Source organism: Tachyglossus aculeatus, chromosome 25, assembly GCF_015852505.1.
Source record: "Tachyglossus aculeatus isolate mTacAcu1 chromosome 25, mTacAcu1.pri, whole genome shotgun sequence".
NCBI classification, from domain to species: Eukaryota; Metazoa; Chordata; class Mammalia; order Monotremata; family Tachyglossidae; genus Tachyglossus; species Tachyglossus aculeatus.
The window spans coordinates 24981897-25009865 of record NC_052090.1 but is presented as its reverse complement, the minus strand read 5'-3'; the positions used below and the strand labels follow the sequence as shown (position 1 = coordinate 25009865).

The window sequence follows — 27969 nt, the reverse complement described above, 5'->3', positions numbered from 1 at the left end:
GGGCTCGCACGACGAGAGGAAAGGGCAAAGGAAGTCCAGTAGGAATACTACATACCCTCTTTGAAGGAAGGTCCTGGAGTGAAATCTTTAATGAAAACGGAAACGAATACACATATAATGCCTCTACAGTTCTTCTAACAAAGGCTCTCCTGGACAAACTTCAAACTACAAGTGAGATCATATGTTTCGACTTCATAAAGGTGAGCCTAGATGCTAACTTTTCCTAGTTTGCTAACTTTTAGGACAAAAAAGCTGAGCTAGACAAACTAATTACGTGCAATCACGCTTGCTGGCAGACCTACGTGCCGCTCGGACCGAACTCTCTCAAGAATGAGATGCTGGCGACAGATCGAAAAGGGGCAGCGAGGCTCCGTGACCCGTCCTGACCCATTACCAGCGGAGGAAGATGGAAAAACCGGATTCAGGGCCAGATCTCCGCGGGGCGTCCGAAGCGCCCGACGAGGCGGCTCGGACACGGAGAATCGATGCGGAGTTTACCGTTTATCTTTACGCGTTGCTAAACTCGGCCAAATGTGCCGACGTACTGCCTGAAGTCGTCTTGGCTAAAGCTGCGAGTGCTGGCACAGAATAAAACACACCCGAGCGGCCCCGAATGGGAAGTCTTCTCCGTTTAAATAGGTAGAGGTTTAGCCTTTCTAACTGACCTGTCTCCTTTCAATCCTCTCCTGTAGAGAGTAACGCAAGCACTCAAGGTCGAAAACCAGTCTGTCTGACCAGACAGACAACACAGTCCAAATCTTTCGTCACCCATCCCCGCCCGGCTAGAAGGCCGCCGTCGGATCGCTCCGACTTTTCCCCCCACCGTTCCGGCAGAGCGGGCGAGCGATCCATATAAATACCATTAACCCAGTTCGGCGTTAAATGCAGGAGTTACGTCTCGGAACGACCTTTCCCGCCGGCTGCACCGTTCAAAGTAGCAACTTCGAAGACACCGAGGAAAACGATCCTGGGTTCGGCTGCCCTCGCCAAAGATAAAGCTGTCGGCCCCGCGGAAAAAAGCTATTATCGCTTTAAAATACTGTTTCCCTAAGCAGCGTCGGCTACGAAACGGAAAACCAACCCGTCGGGCTGACTTCCTCTCGTTCCGCCGAGCCGACCGACGTGTTTTTCCACCATCGCCGCGCTCAGTTCATCGGTTCGGATTCCAGGTTAACGAGATCCAGCTTCTTCAGAGTCCTCCAGCGGTCTTTCAACATGACGTTGGTCCGGTTGTTGAACTGGTAGTGAAAGAGGATCTTCGTCCAGTTCCCTTCGCCGTATTTCCTCACGCCGGATTTCAGCTGCATGTCTTCTTCCCAGCTCCACATCTGGCGGGGGGGAAGAGGGAACAGTTGGCACGCCCGGGTGGTTTCTCCTGTGACGGATTTTGGCCTGCCAACCTCGAGTTATGACTAGCAGGGGCATCTAGAAGGTACCGGGACAAAAGAGCACTCCCCTTCCCATCCCTGTCATCGCCCACGACCTCGCCTGACCATTCCCATTCCCTCATCTGTAAAGTGGGAATGACGTTCTACTGACGGACATCAGGACAGCTGTGGTGACTCCGTGGGTGAAACTTGAGGGGAGGCTTGCGAGTTCGAGTTGTCGTAGAGATGCCTGCCCACCTTGTTTTGTCGCCCGTCTCCCCCTTCTAGACTGTGAGCCCGTTGTTGGCCAGTGGCCGTCTCTACCTGTTGCCGAATTGTACTTTCCAAGCGCTCAGTACAGTGCTCTGCACACGGGAAGCGCTCAATAAATACGACGAATTGAACGAATGGAGAAGCGGCGTGGCTGAGTGGAAAGAGCCCGGGCTTGGGAGTCGGAGGTCGTGGGTTCTAATCCGGACTCCGCCACTTGTCAGCTGGGTGGCTTTGGGCAAGTCGCTTAACTTCTCTGGGCCTCAGTTACCTCATCTGTAGAAAGGGGACTAAAGTCTGTGAGCCCCGTGTGGGACAACCTGATTACTTTATATCTATCCTAGTGCTTAGAACAGTGCTTGGCACATAGTAAGCACTTAATAAATGCCATTATTATTATTATTGTAATCCTGGCTCCGCTACTTGTCTGCTGTAGGACCGTGGGCAGGTCATTTCACTTCTCTGTGCCTCAGTTCCCTCATCTGGAAAGTGGAGATTTCATATCTGTCCTCCCTCTGCCCATGAGGGGCAGAGAGTGTATCTGGCCCGACTGACTTGTATGAGCCCGGGCTTTGGAGTCGGAGATCATGGGTTCAAATCCCAACTCGGCCAACTGTGTGACTATGGGCAAGTCACTTAACTTCTCTGGGCCTCAGTTCCCTCATCTGGAAAATGGGGATTAAGACTGTGAGCCCCCTGTGGGACAACCTGATCACCTTGTAACCACCCTAGCGCTTAGAACAGTGCTTTGCACAAAGTAAGCGCTTAATAAATGCCATCATTATTATTGGAGAAGCAGCGTGGCTCAGTGGAAAGAGCATGGGCTTTGGAGTCAGAGGTCACGGGTTCAAATCCCGGCTCCGTCAATTGTCAGCTGTGTGACTTTGGGGAAGTCATTTAACTTCTCTGTACCTCAGTTACCTCATCTGTAAAACGGGGATTAGGACTGTGAGCCCGCCGTGGGACAACCTGATCACCTTGTAACCTCCCAGCACTTGGAACAGTGCTTTGCACATAGTAAGTGCTTAATAAATGCCATTATTATTATTATTATTCTCTAATAATAATAGAGAATACAAGCCTAATTGACTTGTATGAGCCCGGGCTTTGGAGTCAGAGATCATGGGTTCAAATCCCAACTCGGCCAACTGTGTGACTTTGGGCAAGTCACTTAACTTCTCTGGGCCTCAGTTCCCTCATGTGGAAAATGGGGATTAGGACTGTGAGCCCGCCGTGGGACAACCTGATCACCTTGTAACCTCCCAGCACTTGGAACAGTGCTTTGCACATAGTAAGTGCTTAATAAATGCCATTATTATTATTATTATTCTCTGGGCCTCAGTTCCCTCATCTGTAAAATGGGGATTAAAACTGTGAGGCCCCCCCCCGGGACAACCTCATCACCTTGTAACCTCCCCAGCGCTTAGAACAGTGCTTTGCACATAGTAAGCGCTTAACAAATACCATTATTATTATTATTATTATTACCCTGGCGCTTAGAACAGTGTTTGGCATGAGGCGCTTATCAAGCACCATTAAAAAAAAAAATACGTGATGGGTTTCCACCCGGAACCCGCTGTTTTGAGTCGCCAGCTGGATCACGGGGGAAACCCCGCAGTCAATCCTTCGCTCACACTGCAAAGGGAGCAAATCGCGGGCAGGTAAAATCATTCCAGACCCATTTTAAAATGCGGGCAGGTAAAATCATTTTAAAACGCCACAGACGGGCTTCTGTGAGGGGCTAATAGCCACTGCCAACTGTCACAGGGAAAAAAATAAAATCAAAACGCAGAGTTCACCTCCGGTTATGGCTTAACGCGGCCTGACCGGAGCTTTCGAAGGCATTTTCAGTTTTCCAGGCCTTCAGGCATTTGATGGAAGCCAGCTCCTATTTCAGTTGTTTTCCGCCTCCCGCCGGAAACCATCCAAATGAGGCTGACCCCACCCAATCTTGGAAAAACGACAATGGTCCTGTTTGTTGAGTGCTTACTATGTGCCAAGCGCTGGGAGTGGCTAGTACAAGACAATCAGGTCAGAATTTGTACCGTTTGTCTTTCATGTGGCTCAGCGCTTAGAACGGTGCTCGGCACACAGTTAAGTGCTTAAATACCGTAATTATTATTACATAACTTTTTAAAAAAATAGTATTTCTTAAGCGCCTAGTACGTGCTGGGCATTGTCTTTCATGTGGCTCAGCGCTTAGAACAGTGCTCGGCACATAGTAAGTGCTTCAATACCGTAATTATTATTATGCAACTTTTTAAAAAAATAGCATTTCTTAAGCGCCTAGTACGTGCTGGGCACTGTTCTAAGCGCTGCGGTAGGAACAAGCTAATCAGGTTGGCCACAGCCCATGCAAGTCACTTTCAATCAATCAATCAATCAATCGTATTTATTGAGCGCTTACTGTGTGCAGAGCACTGGACTAAGCGCTTGGGAAGTACAAGTTGGCAACATATAGAGACGGTCCCTACCCTACAGTGGGCTCACAGTCTAAAAGGGGGAGACAGAGAACAAAACCAAACATACTAACAAAATAAAATAGAATAGATATGTACAAGCAAAAATAAATAAATAAATAAATAAATAGCCACAACTTCTCAGTGCCTCAGTTCCCTCATCTGTAAAATGGGAATGAAGCCTGTGAGCCCAACGCGGGACAATCTGATCACCCTGTATCCCCCCCAGTGCTTAGAACAGTGCATGGCACATAGTAAGCGCTTAACAAACGCCATCATCATTAGTGTTATTATTATTATCGATCGGTTGATTGGCTGGTGATTGAGTTGGGAATGCTGGGGGAGAAAAGCTGTCGATTGAGAGAAGCGGCGCGGCTCAGTGGAAGGAGCCCGGGCTTGGGAGTCAGAGGCCATGGGTTCGAATCCCGGCTCTGCCACAGGTCTGCTGCGTGACCTTGGGCAAGTCACTTCACTTCTCTGAGCCTCAGTTCCCTCACCTGTAAAATGGGGATTAAGACTGTGAGCCCCCCGTGGGACAACCTGATCACCTTGTATCCCCCCCAGCGCTTAGAACAGTGCTTTGCACATAGTAAGCGCTTAACAAATGCCATTATTATTATTATTATAAAAAGCTTGGGCAGTGTAGATTGTGAGCCCGTTGTTGGGTAGGGACCGTCTCTATATGTTGCCGACTTGTACTTCCCAAGCGCTTAGTACGGTGCTCCGCACAGAGTAAGCACTCAATAAATCAATCGTATTTATAACCTTATTTATAATAAATAAGGTTGAATGAACGAATGTCGGACAAGGGGCTCCCGGTTTTAATTCTCAACTTACAGAGGAGGGAACCGAGGCCCAGAGAAGCGAAGTGGCTTGCCCAAAGTCAAGCAGCAGGCGTGCGGCGGAACAGGGATTAGAACCCAGATTCTGCTGATTTCCAGGCCCGGGCTCTAACCACTAAGCCACGCTGCTTCTAACCAGCCAGAGCAATCACCGCCCCAGGAGCGGCTCCCCATCGATCCGGCCTTTTTCGATTAAAAATTGCACTAAAAGCGTCGCTACGTGAACTAACCTCAGAGCAGCTCTGGCAAGCAAGAATTCAAACATCGTTCTTAAGAAACCCGCTGAGGTAAAGAGAAGCAATGCCAATGTGTCGAACCCTGTTGTACACGCTGGGGCAGGAACGAGTGAACTAGGCTGGACACAGTCCAGGATCTCATCAATCAATCAATCAATCGTATTTATTGAGCGCTTACTTTGTGCAGGGCACTGTACTAAGCGCTTGGGAAGTACAAGTCGGCAATGTATAGAGACAGTCCCTACCCAACAGTGGGCTCACAGTCTAAAAGGGGGAGACAGAGAACAAAACCACACACGCTGACAAAATAAATAGAATAGATATGTACAAGTAAAATAAATAAATAGAGTAATAAATATCTCATCCCATTTCGATTCGAGAGAAAAGACCTACTTGTTTTTTCCGGGCGCGGAATTTCTCAGGCGAGGCTGCTTTTTTACTCTTCTTGGCAAACACGGAGCTTTTCCTGTTTTTCCTTTTACCCGAGGGGTTCTCGTATTGTCTGCCTAAAAGAGGAACACAGAAAACGCAACCTGTCCTCGAGGAAACGGAAGAGAGGTCCCTCAGCCGCCTCACGATGGCCCGTTTTCTTCATCGGAAGCTCCAATTCGGCGGCCCACCTTCTCCACCCCCCCTTTCAAACTCCACCCAAGACATAAATATCCCCGTTCAGTGGATGCCCTCCACCCCGACTGAACCTCCATGCTAAATTTCATCGCGAGCCCAGAGCTTGAAGGGAAATTCAGCAGTCAGCCCCTTCCAAAGACAAAGGCGGGAGGGTGGGGGGCACCTTGCTTCGATCATCCCAGGGGGTTGTCGGGGGGAAAAAAGTTGGCCATTCCCACGTTTTCCTAGGTAGCGGGGTTCAGGGATGGGGGAGATTAGCTGCCCGGAAATTTGGCCGTGACCCCTTTCTAATCTCGGCTGGGCTAATCGATCCGTTGTATTGACTGAGCGCTTCTGGTGCGCAGAGCACTGCCCTCACTAAGCGCTTGGGAGAGGACGAAGGGACAGAGTGGGTAGCCACATCCTCCGCCCACGACGAGCTGTGTTGATCATCATCATCATCATCAATCGTATTTATTGAGCGCTTACTATGTGCAGAGCACTCTACTAAGCGCTTGGGAAGTACAAATTGGCAACATCTAGAGACAGTCCCCACCCAACAGTGGGCTCACAGTCTAAAAGGGGGAGACAGAGAACAAAACCAAACATACTAACAAAATTAAATAAATAGAATAGATATGTACAAATAAAATAAATAAATAAAATAGAGTAAAAAATATGTACAAACATATATACATATATACAGGTGCAGTGCGGAAGGAAAGGAGGTAAGATGGGGGGGACTTAGAGGGGGACGAGGGGGAGAGGAAGAGGAAGGAAGGAAAGGACAGTCTGTTGATGTCAGACTGTCCTGACTCTTCTCTCTCAGAGGGAAGCAGCGTGGCTCAATGGAAAGAGCCCGGGCTTTGGAGCCAGAGGTCCTGGGTTCAAATCCCGGCTCCGCCACGTGTCAGCTGGGTGACTTCGGACCAGTCGCTTCACTTCTCTGGGCCTCAGTTCCCTCATCTGGAAAAATGGGGATTAAGACTATGAGCCCCCCTTGGGACAACCTGATCACCTTGTAACCTCCCCAGCGCTTAGAACAGTGCTTTGCACATAGTAAGCGCTTAATACCATTATTATTATTAAACAGGAAGAATCCACCGACCAAGTGGGGAACCGTAAGAAATTCTCAAGACCCAGAGCCGTTTGGAACCGTAAAGGATGCTCTTTAAAGAGCAGCAGCGTCGCATTTGAAGACGCACCTTCAGTGATGGAATTTAGGGCCCAGATTTTCTTTCCCGAGTCAGAGAAAACCTCCAGTGCTTTAACCACAGTGAAACGGCGGAGTTGATAATAATAATAATAATAATGATGATGACGGCATTTGTTAAACGCTTACTATGTGTGAAGCACTGTTCTAAGCGCTGTGGGGGGGATACAAAGTGATCAGGTTGTCCCACGTGGGGCTCACAGTTTTAATCCCCATTTTACAGATGAGGTCACTGAGACCCAGAAGTTAAGTGACTTGCCCAAAGTCCCACAGGTGACAAGTGGCGGAGCCGGGATTAGAACCCACGACCTCTGGCTCCCAAGCCCGGGCTTTTTCCACTGAGTCACGCCGCTTCTCTTGCGGCAAGAAAGCATCCCAAACTCACAGCGGAAAGCTTCGGTCCTTCCAATCCTCTTCTCATTCTCGTCCTGCTGCTGGGGGCTACCAAATCTGCCTTGTGATAAAAACAAGAGATTCCGACAAGACCTAAATGACGCGGAAAAAGGACACAGCTTACATTGCGGCCGCCCGGAACGCCTTTCGCTTCAAAACATACGTGACGCACGTACGGATTTTTGACAAAGCGCCGTACCTCCCTAAGGACAAGGATTTCTCTTCCGGAGATTCGGTAACTGGAGGTTCCTTCAGATTGTTACTTAAAAGAAACAAAAAGGTGTCAGAAAAAGAAAAAAGATGTTTGAAAAAAAATCAACCAAGTGAACCTAAGCTTTATACTGGTGACACACACAAACATCCCTACACCTCGCCCTGTTTGTAAAGGAGATTGCAAGTGTTAATCAGCGCTTAGAACAGTGCCTGGCACGTAGTAAGTGCTTAACACCATAACTATTATTAATTATTAATATGTAGCTTGCCCAGGGGGACGCTTTCCTCCTCCCTTAGTCGGTTAGGGTAAGTAGAGCAGACTCTGGATTTCTGCAGAGGTTGGGACCCAGCCCCAAGAAATACAGAACGTCACCGTCTGGGTTGACTCGGCCCCTCTATGGCACCGATTTCTTCTTGGCAGCCATTCGACTGGCAACGGTGCCCTGTTTGGACACAAGGAGTTGAGGGGGGGCCAGTACCCCCAGGGCTTTTTAGGGGACAGGAAGGGAAGGAGGTAGAGGGGAAGGAGAAGAGGAGGAGGAAGAGGAGGAGGAGAACATCGTGGGTTCTAATCCCGGCTCCGCCACTCGTCCGCTGGGTGACCTTGGACAAGTCACTTCGCTTCTCTGGGCTCGGTTTCCTCATCTGTAAAACGGGGACTGAGACGGCGAGCCCCGCGGGGAACAAGGACTGTGTCCAACCCGGTTTGCGGGTATCCCCTTCCTGGCGCTTAGTTCAGTGCCTGGCACATAGTAAGCGTTTAACAAATATCGTGATTATTATTATTACTGAGGAGGAGGAAAAGGGGGTGGGGAAGAGGAGGGGAAGAGGAGGAAAAGGATGGGAAGAGGAGGAAAAGGAGGAGAAGAGGATGAGAAGAGGAAGAGGAGGAGGAGAGTGGGACCGAGCTTGGGGGGAAGTCATGAGCTGAAAGCAGAGGGACCGCGGAAAATCGCCGAAAAGGAAATTGCCGGAGAGAAGAGGGCGATTTTCCGCGGTCCTTTTGCCTTAGGTGGGGGCTCCCGCGAGGACAGACCCACCGCCCAGCACAACCATGGTAAGCTTGTTGTGGGCGGGGAATGTGTCTCTTGATTGTTGTTCTGTCCCCTCCCAAGTGCTTAGTACAGTGCTCCACACACAGTAGACGCTTAATAAATACGACTGAATGAATGAACTAAGAAATCCGGGGTCCCGGCCTATTGTCAAATCATCAGTCTTGCTCTCTAGAGGGAGACTGGGCTGAAAGGAACACAAGCCCTGCTATTTTCAGTCGGACCAACGGTCCGTCTGGCTTGATGGCGGGAACGAGAGCGCCCAGGAGGAAGAGCAGCGTGACATCGGAGGGATGAGAACTGACTTCCCAATATTCTTCACTTCTTCGGCCTCTAGGTCAGCTGCTAGTGACCCTGCCTCTGGGAAGCTAAATGTAGCTTCCCGCCTTCCGTATCGGCAATGGATCCGGATCCAGTGTTTCTCCTGTCAGAGTGTGCATCCGTCCCTTTTTAGTTTGTGGAAGCATAACTCTTGGAATGGTAAGAAAGCGTGGTATTTAAGCTACCGTAATAAATACTGATATATACAATTGTCATTGATTATAAAATTATTGTATCATAATAAATAACACCTTGGGTATTTGTTAAGCGCTTAGACTGTGAGTTCATTGTGGGCAGGGAGTGTGTCTGTTACTGCATCCTACTCTTCCAAGCGCTTGGTACAGTGTTCTGCACACAGTAAGCGCTCATTATGATCGAATGAATGAATGCCAAGCATATATTAATCACGTCGCATGATTAATTCCCATCCCATACTGGGCTCACAGTCCAGGAGGCCAGGTATTTAATCCCCATTTTACTGATAAGAAGACGACTGAGGCACGGGAAAGCTAGAAGACTCGCCCAAGGTCACATGGCAGGTAAGTGGCGTAGCGGGGATTCAATCTCAGGGCAGCGTGGCTAAGTGGAAAGAGCCCGGGCTTTGGAGTCAGAGGTCATGGGTTCAAATCCTGGCTCCGCCAATTGTCAGCTGTGTGACTTTGGGCAAGTCACTTCACTTCTCTGGGCCTGTTACCTCAACTGTAAATGGGGATTAAGACTGTGAGCCGCCTTTGGGACAACCCGATCACCTTGTAACCTCCCCAGCGCTTATAAGGGTGCTTTGCAATAGTAAACACTTAATAAATGCCATTATTATTATTATTATTTCCACAAGTTCTCAATTCCCCTTCGGTTCCATTTCGGTTTATACTCTCGAGAGGTAACAACAAGCAGTCACTCCGGAGGGCCCCCGGCCTGGAACGATCGCTGACCCATTACAAACCTTTCTTCTGTTCCCACATTATTTTCACTGAATACTGTAATTTCATCACCATCAGGCTGCACTTGGGCTCTCTGACTGTCTACTACTTTTGTGGCTTCCTTTAAAAAAGGAGAGAGAAGAGAGAGAGAAGAGGGAAAGCCGTGAAAGCCATATCCGTTTCAGTTCGTGAGCCACAAGCGGATTCGTCTACAGCGGGTGAACAAAGATACACATCCTTCAGACAGAAGAGAGGGCTTAGTGCTTAGTACAGTGCTCTGCACACAGTAAGCGCTCAATAAATACGGCTGAATGAAAGAGAGGGATGAGGGCAGAGGCCTAGGAGCCTCAATTCCCTTTCAAATTCAGTCCCCGCTGGGGCTGATAAGAATAATGATAATTCTGGTAGTTGTGAAGCACTTTACTATGTGCCGAGCACCGTACTAAGCTCTGGGACGGATACAAAGTAATCTACATTTTTTTTAAATGTTCAACCTCTTCATGGAATGTGTCCCTGGTACCTCTTTTTTCTTTCTTTTTCTAACATATTATGTGCACATCTGTATATGTAGATACAAATGTTACATATTAAGCATGGTAGTAAACACTGGGGAAGATATAAAATAATCGGGTCAGACGCAGTCCCTGTCCCACTCGGGGCTCCCAGTTTAAGTGGGAAGGAGAAGAGGAATTTAGTCCTCAGTTTACAGATGAGGAAGCTGAGGCACGGAGAATTTAAGTCACTTGGCCAAGGTCGCACAGTAGGTAAATGGCAGAGCTGGGTAGGGACTGTCTCTATATGTTGCCAATTTGTACTTCCCAAGCGCTTAGTACAGTGCTCTGCACACAGTAAGCGCTCAATAAATACAATTGATTGAATAAGAGGGAGGCAGCCTGGTCTTGGGAAAAGGGCAGAGGGTAGGGAGTCCAGAGACCATTCATTCATTCAATCGTATTTATTGAGCGCTTACTGTGTGCAGAGCACTGTACTAAGCGCTTGGGAAGTACAAGTTGGCAACATATGTTGCTACGCCACTAGCTTGCTGTGTGACTCTGGGCAAGTCACTTAACTGCTCAGGGCCCTGATATGGCGATCAGATAACCTTGTGCCTGCCCCAGGTTTGCCAGAAAGGTGCTTAGTAAATGCCGTAATTATTAAAAAAAAAAAAAGGTGCCTTTTGTAGAGAACAGTGTGAAGACCAGGAGAAAAAAAATGCAGCTCGGGAACCCTGTCGCTTTTTCAAAAACAAGGTGTTCCATAATAGGTAAGGATTCAAACTGTGAGGACAAAACACCTAAGTGTGCACATGATATGTTAGAAAAGGAAAGGAAAAAAAAAGGTACCAGGGACATATCCCATGAAGAGGTTGAACATTTTAAAAAAAGATCATTTACTGAGCGCTTACTACGTGTAGAGAACTGTACTAAGAGCTTGGGAGAACACGATATGACAGAATTAGCAGCCGTGTTCCCCGCCCACAGTGAGCTCACGGTTCTAAAAGCTTCTATCTACTTTTCCACCATCATCATCATCATCAATCGTATTTATTGAGCGCTTACTGTGTGCAGAGCACTGGACTAAGCGCTTGGGAAGTCCAAGTTGGCAACATATAGACAGTCCCTACCCAACAGTGGGCTCACAGTCTAAAAGGGGGAGACAGAGAACAAAACCAAACATACTAACAAAATAAATAGGATATGTACAAGTAAAATAGAGTAATAAATATGTACAAACATACATACATATATTCCAGCAATTTGCCTTCACCCAGCCTGGCATAAACCAACGGAAAATTTGAGCCTGCAAGGCTCGGGATAGAAGTATGAGCCTTGGGGTTCTCCTTTAAAAAAGACTTCATCCTTCCCCCCTCGACCCCTAAACAGTGAGGAATGGGTGGAGTCCAGCCTCCGACTGGGGTTACTACATAGCCCGAGGTTAGATGTGCTCTTGGTGCCATTTTCTGGGTGCAGACTAATGAACGTGTGATATTGAACGCGAAAGAGCCCAAGCTTTGCAAGAATTGAGCTCGGGATGGGGAAGAGCTCCTCCTTTGTGCCTGTAAAATCTTCAGTTGCAATCTGGAGGAACGTCTAACAAGGCCTCAGTTCTTTCTCCCCAGGCCTTCGAGTCTGAAGAGTTTTAGGGACACCGCTCTCTAGTTTGGTTTCTGGAAAACGGTGGACTTTCCGGCCCCGAATGGGGCCTTTCGATAAAGCAAAGTAGGGGTGAAAAGACCTTCATTCCCAGAGTTAAACGTCACCCGAAGGCCGGATGGCCCCCTTCCCGGTGGGCGAATTCAACCCTGACCCTTGAGGCGGGTCTGCCGAGTCATTCCTGGTTCTCCCCGAGCGTCCCACACCACCGCCAAGATCAAACCGGAGGCCCGGATCACCAGGGAACACCGCCAACGTACCCTGGCGAGAAAGCCCGACGCCTTCTCGTGGATAATCAGGTCGACGAAAGACTTGATTTTCTCCATCATGCAGGGGTAGCTGAAGTGCTGAAGGAATGGGTGGTAGGGCTCTTTCCGACTGATGATCGTGAGCAGCTTCAGTTTAAAAGACTAAAGAGAACGGCAAACGACATGAACGCGCCCCGGGCCCAGACTGATCCCGACTGGCTAGTAGTGGAGCACGGGCAGAACGGCGGCCTGTTTTTCTGCGCAATGTTTCGCGGGACATCTGTGGACCGCGTCAGTGCCAACGGAACATTTTGACACCTGATTTTTATGGAGGCCGGCCCAGAGGGGTCTGCGTCACCTAGGGGGGCGGGCACGATGGGTTGATTTTCTACGAAAACACCCGGGCCACGTTTCCCCACCCCTCAAGGATCTGAGAGGTTGCCCACCCACCTTCGCATCAAACAGAAATTCCTCCCCAGTGGCTTGAAAGCCCTCAATCCCCCGGCCCCCTCCTACCTCACATTCGCTCGTCTCCTATTCCAACCCGGCCCGCACGCTTCGCTCCTCTAAATGCCAACCTCCTCGCCGATCCTCGATTTCGTCTATCTCGCCGCCGACCCCATGCCCACGTCCTGCCTCCGGCCGGGAATGCTCTTCCCCTTCATATCGGACAATGACCCTCCCTTCCGTCAAAGCCTTACTGAAGGCCCATCTCCTCCAAGAGGCCTTCCCTAAGCCCTCCTTTCCTCTTCTCCCGCTCCCTTCTGTGTCGCCCTGCCTCGCTCCCTTGATTTATCCCCTCTCCCAGCCCCCAGGACTTACATCTATATCTGTCACTTGTTTATTGCTTTCCATGTCTGTCTCCCCCCCTCTAGACCAGAAGCTTGTTGAGGGCAGGGAATGTGCGTTATCTTGTTATACCACCCTCTCCCAAGAGCTTAAACCAGTGCTCTGCACACAGTAAGCGCTCAATGCTTGATGGACTAAACCCCCCGCTCCGCAGCCCGCTTTCGACCGCCTCATAAATGCTTGGGACCGGTGCCAACGGGGCCTTTTCGGGGAGGGCGGCCCGGGCACTGCCAGCCTCCCAACCCGTCCCCTTGGGGTGTCCTAGCTCCCCCGGGGGCACATGGGTTACCCTCTCACCAACCCCTCTTCGCGGCTCCATCCCACTCTCCGGGATCCCAACTGGGATCCGACTGGGATCCCCGGGGCCGGGAGGAAAGGCAGCCTGGGGCGTGTGCGGGAGGCGGGCCACCCCTGCCCCCCGCCCCCAGCGAAGTGGAATCACCAACCGAATTCTTGGAATGACCGTTGTCTTCCACGCCAGGGTCGGGCGAGTTCGGGTTGCTTTCGCTAAAGACTCTTTCGAGAACTTCTTCGGCCTCCTTGACGTTGCCTTTCTCCAGGCAAACGGCTACAGCCTTGGGGGGAGAAATCAGTTGGATAGTTACCACGGCAAAACGCGGGAGCCTGAAAATCAGGATTCCAACCAACAGAACCTTTCCGACAAACTCGATATTATGGACTTGGATCTCTTCGGGGCATCACCCGAACGGGAATAGAATCGTCCAAGTCTTTCATTCATTCAATCGTATTTACTGAGCGCTTACTGTGTGCAGAGCACTGTTTTGCGAGCATTTTCCCAGACCTCCAGGACCACAAAGCAGCCTGAAAAACTTGCATCTCCCCCGACCGCCCTCTCACCTCCTCCTCCTCCTCCCCGAGTCAGTCAGTCAGTCCTACTTACTGAGCACTTACTGTGTGCAGAGCACTGTTCTCGGCACTTGGGAGAGTACAATCCAACAATAAACAGGCACATTCCCTGCCCGCGACGAGCTTACAGTCTAGAGTGGGGGACATCTCCGGCCTGCATGTCAGGCAGTATCTCTAGACCCCCCGGAGAGTAGACCCCAGCTCTCAGGGTCGCCCAGTACAGTTTCCACCAACCCCGATTTCACCCAAGCTCTCGGTAGCATCGTGGATAAAGCCCGGGCCTTGGAGTCAGAAGGTCATGGGTTCGAATCCCAGCTCCGCCACTTGTCTGCCGTGTGATCTCGGGCAAGACATTTCACTTCTCTGTGCCTCAGTTAGCTCATCTGTAAAATGGGGATTGAGAACGTGGGCCCCATGTGGGACAGGGACTGTGTCCAACCCGATTTGCTTGTATTCACCCAGCGCTTAGTACCGGGCCCGACGTGGAGTAAGTGCTTAATGAATACCCTTATTATTATTACTGTTATCCTTATGAGCCTGCCTGGGGTGAAAAACGCCACACACCTGAATTTTAATTAAATCCCGGATTTCTTCAGAAAGTTTGTCCGACAGGACCTGATCGTTTCCAACCGAATACCAAATCGACAGGGCTGATTCCAACGGCGTGATTCGCTCGTCACTTTCAAACTGAGCGTCTTCGAGGGAAAAAGAAGACGGAGTCAGTCGGACAATCTTAGAAGGCCCAATGCCCTCTTGCTATTGACCCCCGTCACGTGAACCCCCAGGAAATTCTCCTGGTTGAGCTACTTTCCATACAAATCGGCATGACATAGTAAAAACAAAAAAACCTAAATTCCTCCCAGGCCATCTGAGCTTAGCATGTTCTCAAGAAATAAGAAAACCTTGACTGGAAATAAGATCTAGGTAGTGAAACACATTGCCTTTATTTACAGAGCACCTTACTTCCAAGCAGCTCGGAACATTTCTAACCTGATCACCCATGTGAATACATATATATATATATATATATATATACACAATAAATATGTCTTAATAAATACATAAAGAGTAATAAATATGTACAAACATATATACATATCTATACACACACATACAAATATACATATATAATATATATACATATATATTATGTATGTTACATTATAATACACATGTATTATGTATGCATGTGCACATATATACACATATATACACATGTATATATACACACATATATATGTATATATGTTTGTACATATTTATTACTCTTATTTATTTATTTGTACATATTTATTTATTTTATTTTGTTAATATGCTCGGTTTTGTTCTCTGTCTCCCCCTTCAAGACTGTGAGCCCACTGTTGGGTAGGGACCGTGTCTAGATTTTGCCAACTTGTACTTCCCAAGCACTTAGTACAGTGCTCTGCACACAGTAAGCGCTCAATAAATACCATTGAATGAATGAATGAATGAATAATGAATTCCTTGAACCGGGAATATCACCCTGAGAGAGGAAAGGGAACAGCACCTGAAAGGAACGTTGACCCAGAATGAAGGAAAAGACCTGTCAGGATTGTTCTCCAAATTCTGTGTCCTTCAACGGGCTTTGGACAGTGAACTTTGGTCGTGAAGAAGTTAAGTTTTCCCGGAACCCACGTCTTTGGGCTGCTCAACTTTTTAAAACATTTGCTATTTTAATGGGAAAGAACGGCGCCCTTTCCCCCCAAAGAACTCAGTTGAGCCCCTCCTTCGGTTCCAACTATTTAAAAGTTCTTCTATGAATCGAGATAATCACTTTTAATATTTCAGAGTCACTTATATACAGTCCACGTGCAGGTCACAGACCATAAATTACAGAGTTAGAGTTTGGAATCTTATTAGGAGCTAAGTATATTAAATTTTAAAATTTGGAACGGTACCAGGAAACTCTGCCAAATTGCCCGGCCTTTGCTGTTTTCATTTTGGTTTCCACTTAGTAAAAATTCAAAACTCTGCAGGGAGGAAAAAAGGCCTATTGGAAGAACAGATTCAGGGGTCCGTCATCCTGGAGAATTTCGAGGTCTTCTCCAGGATCGAAGCACTCTTTTCGGAAAAACAACCCGAGAAGGTGAACCCCTATTAACAAAATTCGAGCCAACCCTCCTAAAAGCTGACCGACATAGGTCACGAGACAAAGGACTAGGAGATTTGACTGGAGCTCTGATACTAAGATTCCCCATTACACCAAAAAGCTTGAAGATAAATCGATAATCTGGGTCAGATTTACATTACAGAGTTTGGGTAATGAGGACAACAACATCAAGTCTATGGGATATTTCCGGGCCTGATGCCTCGTAATGTGCTTTTTTGTTTTATTTTGTTTTCAGCAGGTACCCAACTCCTGAAAATCCTCACCCTTGGGGAAAAATTCAGGGTGGGTGGGGAAGACACGTCCACTAGCTCACCTAGTCTTGTCGGTCGCTCGAATTCCCAAAGTTTTGTTTTTGTCTTCTGTAAAAAGGGGCAGAAAAGGATGAGGGTAGGGGCCTGTATTTTGGATTTCTCAGGTGAAAGGCGTGGGCTCAGCAGGCTCAGTTCTCTTGGTAATTGGACCAAATCCCAGGGCGATACTTGACAGTTATCCGATCAATCTGTTCCATGAACGCAGCCCAGGAGCGTCATTCAAGTGGAGAAAGAAAAAACAAAAAACAAAACCACACCACAACTATCCAAACCTGGACACCTGCATGCGTCAAGCACATTCTGACATCTACTGAAGCAGAAAGATGGGAGATTGAGGTTTGGGATTCCTCGCAAGATTTCTTGGGGACCAGCGAGGCAGAGGAAAAGCTCATTAGAAAAGTTGGAAGAGACCCCGCTTTCCTTCTCAAAGCCAGCTGGAGTCATGCGGTTTGGAAACCTTCATTCCGTTTTTAAAAGGGCACCTGAAGAACTTCAAAAACGACCAAGAGGAATCACAAACAAGCATCCTAAAAATAAATCCTTCGGTTATTGCCTCAGAGTGAGCCAAGGCTGCATCTGATCTACAAATTTAGAAGACGCGGGCCACTGCTAAATTAAAATGGTATCGCGTTCTGTCTGTGCGTCCTTTCCAAGGTGTTTTTTGTTTTTTTTTTTTAGAGGGCAGGGAACGGGGCAAAACAAGCCTTTAATAATAAATATTTTGGGATCATCACTTGCAGGAGGGGTAAGGCCAAAGCAGACTCTCCAGAAACTCACCTTACCTTGCTAATCTGTTATTGCTCAACCCATTCCCATTGGTTTCTCCCAAACTGACCAGGCCGTCGTCGGCTCTCCTGTGTCCGCCTCCCGGTTCCCGCTGCTCTCCCGGGCGGGCATTCCCTCCCTCTATACACTCAAAGCCCTCCTTAAATCCCACCTCATTTGTACACATTCCCATGCCTATCTTCCCCCATTCCAGTGTGAGCGGGGCGTCACCCCTTCATATTGCAGAGACGGTTGCACGAGTATCGTATTAAAGAAGCGAGGTGGCTCAGTGGAAAGATCACAGGTTTGGGAGTCAGAGGACGCGGGTTCTAATCCTGGCTCCGCCGCTTGTCTGCTGTGTGACCTTGGGCAAGCCACTTAACTTCTCTGTGCCCCAGTGACCTCATCTGTAAAATGAGGATTAAGACTGCGAGCCCCGCTTGGGATAACCTGATTACCTGTATCTACCCCAGTGCTTAGAACAGTGATCGGCACATAGTAAGCGCTTAATACCATAGTTATTATTATTATTGCATTTTCCAACCGCTTAGTAAAATGCACTGCATCAGCTGGATGGCCAATAAATACTACTAGGTTCCAACACTTTCATCAGATCTCGCTGCTTCTCTGAACAGATGCACTGACCTCTCTTTGAAGGACATTAACAGTTAAAAAAAAAAAATATGGAAACAATCCGGCCGATATTTACCCAGTGTCTTTCCTTCGGCAATTCGTGTCAAAAACTGACATATGTATATAGTTCTCCGCTGATGGGATGATAACTTGGACAGTCCGTGGATAATAGCTAAAAGGGAAAAATTCAACATTTAAACGGAAAAACGGAACTCGGTGCCACAGCGCCCCTGTGTGGTTGCCGTCGGTATTCGTTCGGTCGTATTTGAGCACTTATTCTGTGCTCAGCGCTGTAATAATATAATAATAATAATAATGACATTTATTAAGCCCTTACTATGTGCAAAGCACTGTTCTAAGCGCTGGGGAGGTTACAAGGTGATCAGGTTGTCCCACGTGGGGCTCGCAGTCTTCATCCCCATTTTACAGATGAGGTAACTGAGGCACAGAGAAGTGAAGTGACTTGCCCAAAGTCACCCAGCTGACAGTTGGCGGGGCCGGGATTTGAACCCTCTGACTCCAAAGCCCGGGCTCTTTCCACTGAGCCACGCTGCTTCTCTGTACCAAGCGCCTGAGAGAGTACGACACAACAATAAACCTTACCTCCTTCCCCTCCCCACAGCACTTGTATATATGTTTGTACGTATTTATTACTCTATTTATTTTATTTGTACATATTTATTCTATTGATATGTTTTGTTTGGTTGTCTGTCTCCCCCTTCTAGACTGTGAGCCCGCTGTTGGGCTCTATATGTTGCCAACTTGTACTTCCCAAGCGCTTAGTACAGTGCTCTGCACACAGTAAGCGCTCAATAAATACGACTGAATGAATGAATGAATGAATGAACAGATACGCTCCCCGCCCGCAATGATAGGAGAGAACCCAGCACTAGGGGTTAGGATCTAATCCCGGCTCCGCCGCTTGCCTGTTGTGTGACCTGGGGCAAGTCACTTCACTTCTCTGGGACTCAGTTTCCTCACCTGTAAAATGGGGATTCAACACCCTCCCTCAGGCCACCAGCCCAGGCGGGGCAGAGAGCGTGTCTGATCTAACAGTAGTTTGCCTATTGAGAAGCAACTACTGGAAAGGTCCTACTGGAAAGGGCAGGGGCCTGGGAGTAAGGATCATCATCATCATCAATCGTATTTATTGAGCGCTTACTATGTGCAGAGCACTGTACTAAGCGCTTGGGAAGTACAAATTGGCAACATAGGATCTCCTGGGTTCTACTCACGGCTCCGCCACTTGCCGGTTGCGTGACCTTGGACAAGTCATTTAGCATCTCTGGGCCTCAGTTCCTTCCCCTGCAAAATGGGAATCAATCCCTGCTCTCCCACCTACTTAGGCCGTGAGCCCCATGGGGGACTTGATGACCTTTCATCTACCCCTAGCGCTTAGTACGGGGCTTGGCACGTCGTAAACGCTTAAATACCGCAATTATTATTACCTACCCTAGTGCTTAGCCCAGTGCTTGGCACAGAGTAAGCGCTCAAATAACAAACATAATAATGAACAGTGCTAAGCACTAGGATAGATGCGAGGTTCTCAGGTTGTCCCACATGGAGCTCACAGGCTTCACCCCCATTTTGCAGATGAGGTGACCGAGGCCCAGAGAAGTGAAGGGACTTGCCCAGAGTCACACAGCGAAGTGGAGGAGCCGGAATTAGAACTCACGACCTGTGACCCCCAAGCCTGGGCTCCTTCCACAAAGCCACGCTTGTTAGCCATTACACAGTAAAGACTTAGTTTTTCGGTCCAGAATATACTAGGCAGACAGTTCCTTGAGGACAGGGGCTTGTGTCTACAAACTCTGTCCTCTCCCAAGCACTTAGTACAGTGCTCTGCACACAGTACGCGCTCAAATACCATCGATTACTTGTTGAAAAGGCAAGTCATTTTCGCTTGTGCTCTGCCCAGTGAAGCTAGGGCAGTTGGCCGCATGGATCTGGACAGGCTGCCGAAATAGTTCCAGCTGCTGTAAATCAATCAATTGTATTTATTGAGCGCCTACTGTGTGCAGAGCACCGTACTAAGCGCTTGGAAAGTCCAAGTTGGCAACATATAGAGACAGTCCCTACCCAACAGTGGGCTCACAGTCTAAAAATAATAATAACGATGGTGCTTGTTAAGCGCTTACTATGCGCCAGGCACTGTACTAAGCGCTGGGGTAGATACGAGGTAATGAGGTTGTCCCCTGTGGGGCTCAGTTTTCATCCCCATTTGGCAGATGAGGGGACTGAGGCCCAGAGAAGTGAAGGGACTTGCTCAAAGTCACACAGCTGATGAGTGGTGGAGGTGGGATTAGAACTCACGACCTCTGGCTCCCAAGCCCGGGCTCTTGTCACTGGGTCAGGCCGCTTCTCTGTAAATACTGTAGGCGGAAATGGTCGTGGGTTAGGGAGCGAGCCTCCTCCTCTCCAAGCTCAATGTCCCCCACTCCCTCCACCCCGAAACTCTATCTCTGTCCATCTCTGACCGTCTCCTTGGACCGGGATCCCCTCATTCATTCATTCAGTCGTATTTATTGAGCGCTTACTGTGTGCACAGCACACGTAGTAGACGTTGGCAACATATAGAGACGGTCCCTACCCAACAATGTGTTAACAAAATAAAATAATTAGAATAAATATGTACAAATATGTAGCCTCCCCAGCACTTAGAACAGTGCTTTGCACATAGGAAGCACTTAATAAATGCCATTAAAAAAACAAATACCACAATTATTATTATTATTAACTGAGGCGGCACCCCCAGGGGTAGAGGGAAGGCTTACTAGCTTTACTTCTATTTATTCTGATGACGACACCTGTCCACATGTTTTGTTGTCTGTCTCCCCCTTCTAGACCGTGAGCCCACTGTTGGGTAGGGACCGTCTCTATTTGTTGCCAACTTGGACTTCCCAAGCGCTTAGTACAGTGCTCTGCACACAGTAAGCGCTCAATAAATACAATGGAATGAATGAATGAACACAAGGTGATCAGATTGTCCCACGGGGGGCTCAGTCTTCATCCCCTTTTTACAGAAGATGTAACTGATACACAGTTCCTGACAAGTGCTTCTCCAAGTTTGTTAAGCACTTACTATGTGCCAGGCACTGTACTAAGCACTGGGGTGGGTAATAATAATAATGATGGTATTAGTTAAGCACTATGTGCAAATCACTTTTCTAAGCGCTGGGGAGTTACAAGGTGATCAGGCTGTCTCATAGTCTTCATCCCCTTTTTACAGAAGAGGTAACTGAGAGACAGTTCCTGACAAATGCTTCTCCAAGTTTGTTAAGCACTTACTATGTGCCAGGCACTGTACTAAGCGATGGGGTGGGTAATAATAATAATGAAGGTATTAGTTAAGCATTATGTGCAAAGCACTGTTCTAAGCACTGGGGAGGCTACAAGGTGATCAGGTTGTCCCACGGGGGGCTCACGGTTTCAATCCCCATTTTACAGATGAGGTAACGGAGGCACAGAGAACGTAAGTGACTTGCCCGATTGGCGGAGCCGGGATTTGAACCCATGACCTCTGACTCCAAAGCCTGTGCTTTCCACTGAGCCACGCTGCTTCTCCATATAAACCAATCGGGTCGGACACAGTCCCGGTCCCACGTGAGGCTCCCGGTCTCCATCCCCATTTGACGGAGGAGGGACCTGAAGCTCAGAGGCGAGAAGTGACTTGCCCAAGGTCACGCAGGAGACAAGCGGCAGAGCCGGGATTAGAACCCAGGACCTTCTGACGCCCAGGCCCAGGGCTCTGACCGCTACGCCAAGCTGCTTCTCCTTTCCAGGCCAAGCAACCAGCGCTTAGAACAGTGCTTTGCACATAGTAAGCGCTTAATAAATACCATTAAAAAAAAAAAAAAACCAAAGAGGCCCGAGTGGTGCAAACTGAAAATGATCCCAGTAAAATAAAATCCGAAATCCGGTGGGTGCCAGGGAGCTGGGAAGCGAGCCTAAAGGAAACACAGAGGGAGTATTTGACTCTCGACTGAATTAGGAGTTAATTTCCCAGTCGAGTTACATACTGTTCTTCTAAGCTTAGTAATGAACACCAAAAAGTCTAGTTTCTCATTCCAAAAAACACCAGGCATGTCGGTTTTAGACCTCACAGTTGCCAATTAAAAGGGATTACGGAAAAAAAAAAATCTATTTTCTTAGCAAGGTTAAATAAGGAGTATTGGCTCCATAAAAAATGAACTCGGAAAGCGAATTCTTCCTGCAATTGATTAGATACCGAGGGCGACACATTAACTCGGCTACTATTCCTACTGGACCAGCGAGACAACCCTAGAGGAAAATTTAAGGATGTTAGACAACCCTGCACATAAGGGTGGATGTTCGGAGATCAATCAATCAATCAATTGTATTTATTGAGCGCTTACCGTGTGCGGAGCACTGTACTAAACGCTTGGGAAGTCCAAGTTGGCAATATATAGAGACAGTCCCTACCCGACAGTGGGCTCACAGTCTAGAAGGGGGAGACAGACAACAAAACATATTAACAAAATAAAATAGAGTAGATATGTACACGTAAAATAGAGTAATAAATCCGTACAGACATATATCCATATATACAGGTGCTGTGGGGAAGGGAAGGAGGTAAGGCAGGGGGATGGAGGGGGAGAGGAAGGAGGGGGCTCAGTCTGGGAAGGCCTATTTATTTAAAAGACTAATAAATCGTACAAATAAATCGATTTAATAAATCGTATTTATTGAGCGCATACTGTGTGCAGGGCACTGGACTAAGCGCTGGGGAAGTACAAGTTGGCAACATATAGAGACAGTCCCTACCCGACAGTGGGCTCACAGTCTAGAAGGGGGAGACAGACAACAAAACATATTAACAAAATAAAATAAATAGAATAGATATGTACAAGTAAAATAAATAGAGTAATAAATCCGTACAGACATATATCCATATATACAGGTGCTGTGGGGAAGGGAAGGAGGTAAGGCAGGGGGATGGAGGGGGAGAGGAAGGAGGGGGCTCAGTCTGGGAAGGCCTATTTATTTAAAAGACTAATAAATCGTATAAATTGATTTAATAAATCGTATTTATTGAGCGCTTACTGTGTGCAAGGCACTGGACTAAGCGCTGGGGAAGGACAAGTTGGCAACATGTAGAGACGGAGAGCAAGTATATATTAAAAAGGATTTATTTCTATTAATACCTGCCTTCTCAAGGTCATTGTCGATGGGGAAGGTGTCTACTAACTCTGTTGTACTGTGCTCGCCCCTAAGCGCTTAGTATAGTGCTCTGCACATGGTAAGCGCCTAAAAAATACCAATAACTGGCTGATCCAGGACAAGGCCGGAGGGCCGCTGGTATTTCTTGGGCTTGACTTAAACAGAGGGGCTGAACACTTTGGCCACCCCAGCTGAACGATGCGCTGAGAATCACCTGAAAATTCAAAATGCAGGCATTGCGCTTACTACTAGAGAAGCAGCGTGGCTCAGTGGCAAGAGCGCCCGGGCTTTGGAGTCAGAGGTCATGGGTTCAAATCCCGGCTCCGCCGCTTGTCAGCTGTGTGACTCTGGGCAAGTCACTTCACTTCTCTGGGCCTCCGTTACCTCACCTGTAAAATGGGGAGACTGTGAGCCCCTCGTGGGACCTGATCGGCTTGTATCCTCCCCAGCGCTTAGAACAGTGTTTTGCACATAGTAAGCGCTTAATAAATGCCATCACTAAGACAGCACTCTTGCCTTTATTCATTCATTCAATCATATTTATTGAGCACTTACTGTGTGCAGAGCACTGTACTAAGCGCTTAGGAAGTCCAAGTTGGCAACATCTAGAGACGGTCCCTACCCAACAGCGGGCTCACAGTCTAGAACTTCATGGCGCTAAAAAAATCTACAAACAACAGAGTCTGGACCTGGGTTCTAGTCCTGGTTCTGCCACTTGTGTACTGAATGACCTTGAGCATGTCATTTCACTTCTCTGTGCCCATCAGCTCATCTGTAAAATGGGGATTAGGACTGTGAGCCCTCTGTGGGACTGGGGGTGTGTCCAACTGATTGATTACCTTGTTATCTACCCCAGCACTTAGAACAATAAATACGATTGAATGAATGAATGAATTTATTTTACTTGTACATATTTACTATTCTATTTATTTTATTTTGTTAATATGCTTTGTTTTGTTGTCCGTCTCCCCCTTCTAGACTGTAAGCCTGCTGTTGGGTAGGGACCGTCTCTATATGTTGCCAACTTGTAGTTCCCAAGTGCTTAGGACAGTGCTCCGCACACAGTAAGCGCTCAATAAATACGATTGAATGAATGAATGAATGAACGGTGCCTGGCACAGAATAAGCACTTAATACCACAAAAAAAAGTCTTCGATCTTTGTATGTTTCCCATTAGCTCGCGGCGTGGACAGCCTTTCCTTTCCCGGTCCTCCTCCCCGGAGAGTGTGAATCCCTCGGGGATCAGCGCTTAGAACAGTGCTTTGCACGTAGAAAGCGCTTAATAAATGCCATCATTATTATTATTATTATTATCAGGGATTTGGTCTGACCCCTTTATTTGTACAGACTGTTCTCTGCAAATTTCCCTCACCCTCCTTAGCACGTTTGCTTTCTTTCTTTTTGCCCAATCTAGCAACCCCGTCCCCATCTCCGTCACCTAACATCCATTCATTCCATCGTATTTATTGAGTGCTCACTGTGTGCAGAGCACTGTACTAAGCGCTTGGGAAGTACAAATCGGCAACATATGGAGACGGTCCCTACCCAACAACAGGCTCAAGGTCAAGAAGGTGGAAACAGACAACAAAACAAAACAAGTAGACAGGTGTCAATACTATCAGAATAAACAGAAGTATAGCTATATACATATCATTAATAGGAAATACAGTAAATATGTACAAATAGAATAAATAGAGCAATAAATATATGGAAATGGACGCATCCCCCGTCCCCGACCCCTCACGGGTGGTCCCCCATCCCCACAGAAACAGATGCCCCCTCCCCTGTCCCCTCGCAGGAGCAGCGTGGCTCAGTGGAAAGAGCACGGTCTTTGCAGTCAGAGGTCGTGGGTTCAAATCCCGGCTCCGCCAATTGACAGCTGTGTGACTTTGGGCGAGTCACCTAACTTCTCTGGGCCTCAGTTCCCTCATCTGTCAAATGGGGATTATGACTGGGAGCCCCCCGTGGGACAACCTGATCACCTTGAATCCACCCCAGAGCTTAGAATAGTGCTTTGCACATAGTAAGCTCTTAACAAATGCCATTATTATTATTAACCCCACCCCTTCACAGAGCCCCCTCCCTGTCCCCCTCATAGACAGACCCCCATTCCTGACCCCTCAAGGGCCTCTCCTGGCTCCCCGGTCCCCTCCCCACAGCCCATCCCTGCTCCTCCCAGGGTCCCCTCCATCCCCCCATAAGCGCCCCCAGTCCCTATCCCCTCACAGAGGGGCACCCCCTCCCACAATCCCTGTCCCCTCACAGGCAGCCCCCCAGCCCTCCTCCCAGGGCCATCCCCGACCCCTCATAGGTGCCCCTGTCCCCTCACTGACTCCTCTCCTCTTCCCTCACAGGGCCACCCCCCCCACCTTGTCCCCTCAAAGGTGGACCTCCATCTCCATCCCCTCACAAGTGGACCCCCATCCCCTCACAGGCGGACCCCTCTCCCCATCTCCTCACAGATGAACCCCCATCCCCTCACAGACAGACCCCCATCCCCTCACAGGCGGACCCCAATCCCTTCACAGACAGACCCCCATCCCCTCACAGACAGACCCTTACCCCCATCCCCTCACAGGCGGACCCCCCATTCCCTCAGACAGACCCCCATTCCCTCACAGACGAACACCTCTCCCCATCTCCTCACAGATGAACCCCCATCCCCATCCCCTCACAGGCGGACCCCCATCCCCTCACAGGCGGACCATCTCCTCACAGAGAACCCTACCCCCATCCCCTCACAGACGAACCCCTCTCCCCATCTCCTCACAGACGAACCCCCATCCCTTCACAGGCGGACCCCCATCTCTTCATACAGACCCCCATCCCCATCCCCTCACAGACAGACCCCCATCACCTCACAGGCGGGCCCCCATCCCCTCACAGACAGACCTCCCATCCCCATCCTCTCACAGGCGGACCCCTCTCCCCATCCCTTCAAAGACCCCCATCTCCTCACAGACATACCCCTACCCCCATCCCCTAACAGACAAACCCCTCTTCCCATCTCCTCACATTCGAACCCCCATCCCCTCACAGACAGACCCTCAACCACAACCCCTCACAGATGGACCCCCATCCCCTCACAGACAGACCTCCTATCCCCATCCTCTCACAGGCGGACCCCCATCCCCTCATATACAGACCCCCATCCCCTCACAGGCGGACCCCCATCCCCATCCCCTCAGACAGACACCCCCATTCCCATCCCCTCACAGGACCGACCCCCAAAAGGCGGACCCCTGGCCCCTCAAAGAGACGCCCCCTCCCCATCCCCTCACAGAACCACTCCCTTCCCCAATCCCTGTCTCAAGGCGGCCCCCTCCCCATCTCTCTCCCACCTCATTGAGGCCTTCCCAGGCTAAGCCCCCCTTTTTCCTCTGCTCCCCCTCCCTATCGCCCCGACTCCCACCCCCACAGCACTTGTGTATATATGTACATATCTATAATTCTATTTATTTTTATTAATGTTCTATATATACCTATAATTCCATCTATTTATAATGATGCTACTGAGGCCTGTTGACTTGTTTTGCTGTCACCCCCGCTTCCCGACCGTGAGCCCGTTGTGGGCAGGGACTGTCTCTACTTGTTGCTGAATTGTACTTCTCAAGCGCTTAGTTCAGTGCTCTGCACACAGCAGGCGCTCAATAAATACGATCGAATGAATGAATGACCTTGGGCGGCTACTTAAGTTCCCTGGGCCTATTTATTTATTTATTTATTTATTCTATTTATTTATTTATTTATTTTACTTGTACATTTCTAGCCTATTTATTTTATTTTGTTGGTATGTTTGGTTCTGTTCTCTGTCTCCCCCTTTTAGACCGTGAGCCCACTGTTGGATAGGGACTGTCTCTATGTGTTGCCAATTTGTACTTCCCAAGCGCTTAGTACAGTGCTCTGCACATAGTAAGCGCTCAATAAATACGATTGATTGATTGATTGATTGGGCCCCAGTTCCCTCATCTGTAAAATGGGGATGAAGGCTGTGAGCCCCCCGTGGGACAACCTGATCACCTTGTAACCTCCCCAGCGCTTAGAACAGTGCTTTGCACATAGTAAGCGCTTAATAAATGCCATCATCATCATTATTAACAGATACCATTGTTAGTAAGTGCTTAGTACAGTGTTCTGCACACAGTAAGCGCTCACTAAATACGACTGACTGAATGCCCACTGTTGGGTAGGGACTGTCTCTATGTGATGCCAATTTGTACTTCCCAAGCGCTTAGTACAGTGCTCTGCACATAGTAAGCGCTCAATAAATACGATTGATTGATTGATTGATTGAATGGAGGGGGCGGGATTGGAACCCACGTCCTTGACTCCCAAGCCTGGGCTTCTCCTGCTACTAGGCCGCGATGGCTAGGCCAAGCGCTTAGTCGAGTGGCCTTGCCCACAGTTGGCGGCCAATAAGTAGGACCGAGCGAGTGGGTGTCTGAGTGTGAGTGTTATGGGTGAGTGTTATGGGTGAGTGTGAGTGGGGCGTCCCTCACCCTCGGCGGTGTCACGGCTGCGCTCGAAGTCTTGCAGGCGGCCATGGCGGAAGGCACGGCACAGGCTGAGGCACATGAAGTCCAACATCCAGCCCGCCGCCACCGCCTCCACCTCCGCCTCCCCTTCCCGCCCGTTCCCTCCCGAAACCGGCGGCGGCGAGGGCGGGGCGTCGGTGCCGTCCCCAGAGCCCCGGCCGCCATGGCCTTGACCACCGTCTTGGCCATGAGGCAGCCCGACCGGAAGCCCCTCCTCCGCCATCTTGAACTTGCCGCGGCGCCTTTGACTGGAACAGGCCCGTCACGAGGCCCGTTCCCGCCCTCCGGAAACCTCGCGAGAGCAGGCGCCCGGCCCGCTGCGGGCTGCGGGATGTCTCGCGAGATCCATACCCCCTCCCACTTGGGCGGAGCCTCTTCCATCGTCAGGGGGCATCCCCCGCCGT

At 48.9% G+C, this 27969-nt stretch overlaps 1 protein-coding gene across 3 annotated transcripts; it reads right to left on the bottom strand.

Moving 5' to 3' along the window:
- Window positions 1–71: 71 nt before the first annotated feature.
- TERF1 (telomeric repeat binding factor 1) lies at window positions 72–27795 on the bottom strand. 3 transcript variants are annotated; one of them, XM_038766722.1, is made up of 10 exons: window positions 27530–27795; window positions 17926–18021; window positions 14574–14704; window positions 13589–13717; window positions 12306–12455; window positions 9916–10013; window positions 7586–7648; window positions 7379–7479; window positions 5568–5680; window positions 72–1328 (listed from the first exon to the last, which is right to left on the bottom strand). In XM_038766722.1, the coding sequence occupies exons 1-10, from the start codon at window positions 27786–27788 to the stop codon at window positions 1146–1148; spliced, it is 1323 nt and encodes a 440-aa protein (XP_038622650.1). In that variant the 5' UTR covers window positions 27789–27795; the 3' UTR covers window positions 72–1145. The 3 variants fall into 3 exon arrangements, with proteins under 3 accessions (XP_038622650.1, XP_038622651.1, XP_038622652.1); XM_038766723.1 differs by having other exon boundaries at window positions 7379–7443; XM_038766724.1 differs by lacking the exon at window positions 7586–7648 and having other exon boundaries at window positions 7379–7443.
- Window positions 27796–27969: the final 174 nt, after the last annotated feature.